Genomic DNA, 2,605 nt, shown 5'->3' on the forward strand with positions numbered 1-2,605 from the left:
TTCACCACCAAGGAAAATATGAGGTGGGGGGGGGGGGTGGCTGCTTCTATATATAGGCATGGCCCTATTGTCGCGGGCCGTATTACGACCCGCGACAAAAGGGGTGGCCACGTCGCTCCTACCCCTTTTGTCGCGGGCCGTATTACGACCCGCGACAAAAGGCCGCGACAAAAGCCTCCGCGCGCTCCACATGGTTTCGGGGCGACGTGGCCAGGCCATTCGTCGCGGGTGCAGGCGCGCCCGCGACAAAAGGCTCCCACGGAAGCCCTGTTTTCCACTAGTGGGAACAAGTGGCGCCAATGGCTTGCGTGGATGGAAAAGAGGTGCGGCTGTTCCCGTATGTGTCTCTTCTGCAGCAAGACGTTCCTTAAATCGCAGGCGCTGGGCAGACACCAGAACGTAGATCGCAAGGACCACGTCGGCGGCTTCAGCAACCGCTAGTCCCCTACGACGACGGACCCTACGCCGCCGATTGGTTCGGCGGCGCAGAAGTCGATTCAGGTAGCGGCCGGTCCATGTGCACATCCATCGCATCTTGGGGACCACGCGCAAGCTCCGGTGGATCCCTCCTTGGTATGCGATGCAGCGGTGGATGTGCCCGGCATGACTAGAAGGGCCTCCGCTGCTAACGCTGGTGAGAAGCTGGACCTGGAGGCACGCACATCTCCATTCACCGCCGCCTGCGGCTGCATGCTCTTCGGAGAGTCCTGATTCCTGAAGCGCTATCCCGATGAAGGCCAAGCCAGGGCGCCACCGTCCTTGTCGATCCTGGCACGATCTATCCCCGCGGAGCCTCGCTAACATTCGCATCAGCTCCGTCTCTAGTGTGTGCATGGGTCCTGCACGGCCTCCCCGCCGATGGACACGCACCGGCGCTCGCCACCGGAGAGGTCCTTGACCCCAGCGTCCAATTTCCGAATTTCCAAATTCATATACGGAGTATTAGATCCGCTTTAGCCAAATAAAATCCCTGCATACACGACCCTTTGCAATCCGGTGAAAGTGAGAGTTGAAATCTTTACAAGGCGGCACATCTCCGGCGGCCCGGTGGAGAAGGTGTGGCTCGAGGTACACCATGCGGACACCAGATCTATCAGTGCCTTTGACGCTCGACGGGAGCAGCGGGCCGGACGGCCGGACGAGCCGGCTGATCAGTCGCGCGTGGTTCAGGCGCAGCGTCCCAGGCATGCAAATGTACGTCCATGGTGGTTCTTTTCCTGGACACATGTACATGTGTGCGTGCGCACGAGAATCAAGACTAAGAGGTTCTTGTAAGGGGAGAGTGTATGTACATATATGTAAAAAAAAAATCTACATCTGTATTATGTTTCGTAAAAAAAGAGGATCCATGCGTATCTTTAAAAACAGGCGACGCACAACTATAACAGTGATCCAATCTTTTTTTTTTTTTTTGAGATTTTCCTGGTCTTAGTACATCTTGTAGTATCCGAACTCACGCACAACACACTCCTCACACACACACACACACACAACACCACACACACGCCACCCGTGCGCAAGCTAGACCTAACCAAACCTATACTAAGACATGAGCCTCTTATGGGCTCAGTCTTCTGCATATATGCAGCCCATAGGGTCCTCCAGAAATTTGCTACAGCGCCAACACTGGACACTGTGCAGGTGAGACACTCGGTAAATTCGCTCCCGGGGAGTCGAACTCACGAGCGGGCAGCCAGCCACTGCTGGGCTTTGCCAACGCGCTACATGCGCTCCTCAACAGTGATCCAATCTGCAGGACTACATCAACACGGTGCGTTCTTAGGCACATCTTCGTCAAGACTTCATCAACACACAGACGCGGCGCTCACGCCATCTTCATCTAGAAGCACAAGTCCGTCGACGTCCGCCTACACAGACCCAAACAACACGTCAAGCCGTACGACTACGTCATGATCTACGTCGAGTTCTACATCACCAATACAATCATCGTCAAGGTCTACATCATTAGTTCAACAACAAAACACCGCCGCCGACAACCAAAAATTCACTGCCGCCGCACAATGACGACACAAAAACCCACCGCCGTAGACCACTGCCGCCGCCATGCTACTACACAAAAAATTCCGCCGTCACAGATCCCTCTCGTCGCCACACAAAACCTAAAACTCTACGACACATATCGTGCATTTTTTTGCGCCTATGGCTCTGGCGGCTACGTCGACCACAACAACCTCAACCACAACTACGTCACGGCTGGCTACCTCGACATTGACATCAAGAAAACATCTACAACAAATCAAGGACTACGTAAACATCGCCTGCGTTGCCACTTGTGTCCACCACGCCACCGCTGCGACTGTGGGAGGGAAGAGAAAGTTCCAGAAGGAGACGCCGGTGATGACAAGGAGAAGAAGAGGATGGAAGCACGGGACTTCAAATCCAGTCGTAGTCGTCCACTTCGACTGAGGGGGGTGTTAGAATAAATGTACGACTCAGATTATGAGATAGAATTAGGGTAATGACCTTCTTGTACTCCAAGTCTATCTCCCTTTTGTATCCCTCCAGAGGGTCATAGCAATACAAAACAAGAATTAGGGTTCTACAATTTCTATAACCTAGACGTAGAGGTGGCGCATCACTACGG

The 2,605-nt window shown here is 53.9% G+C and overlaps 1 protein-coding gene across 1 annotated transcript in view; it reads right to left on the bottom strand.

The window, feature by feature from the left end:
- Positions 1–821: 821 nt before the first annotated feature.
- LOC124647065 (isoflavone reductase homolog) overlaps positions 822–2,605 on the bottom strand; it is a 5,139-nt gene continuing 3,355 nt past the window's right edge. Inside the window, exons 3-4 of the mRNA XM_047187056.1 lie at positions 979–1,217; positions 822–893 (exon numbers count right to left, since the gene is read on the bottom strand). Coding sequence (XP_047043012.1) covers positions 822–893; positions 979–1,217 — 311 coding nt within the window. The remainder of the gene's footprint in view (positions 894–978; positions 1,218–2,605) is intronic.

Source organism: Lolium rigidum, chromosome 4 (assembly GCF_022539505.1).
Source record: "Lolium rigidum isolate FL_2022 chromosome 4, APGP_CSIRO_Lrig_0.1, whole genome shotgun sequence".
In the NCBI taxonomy this organism is placed as follows: domain Eukaryota; kingdom Viridiplantae; phylum Streptophyta; class Magnoliopsida; order Poales; family Poaceae; genus Lolium; species Lolium rigidum.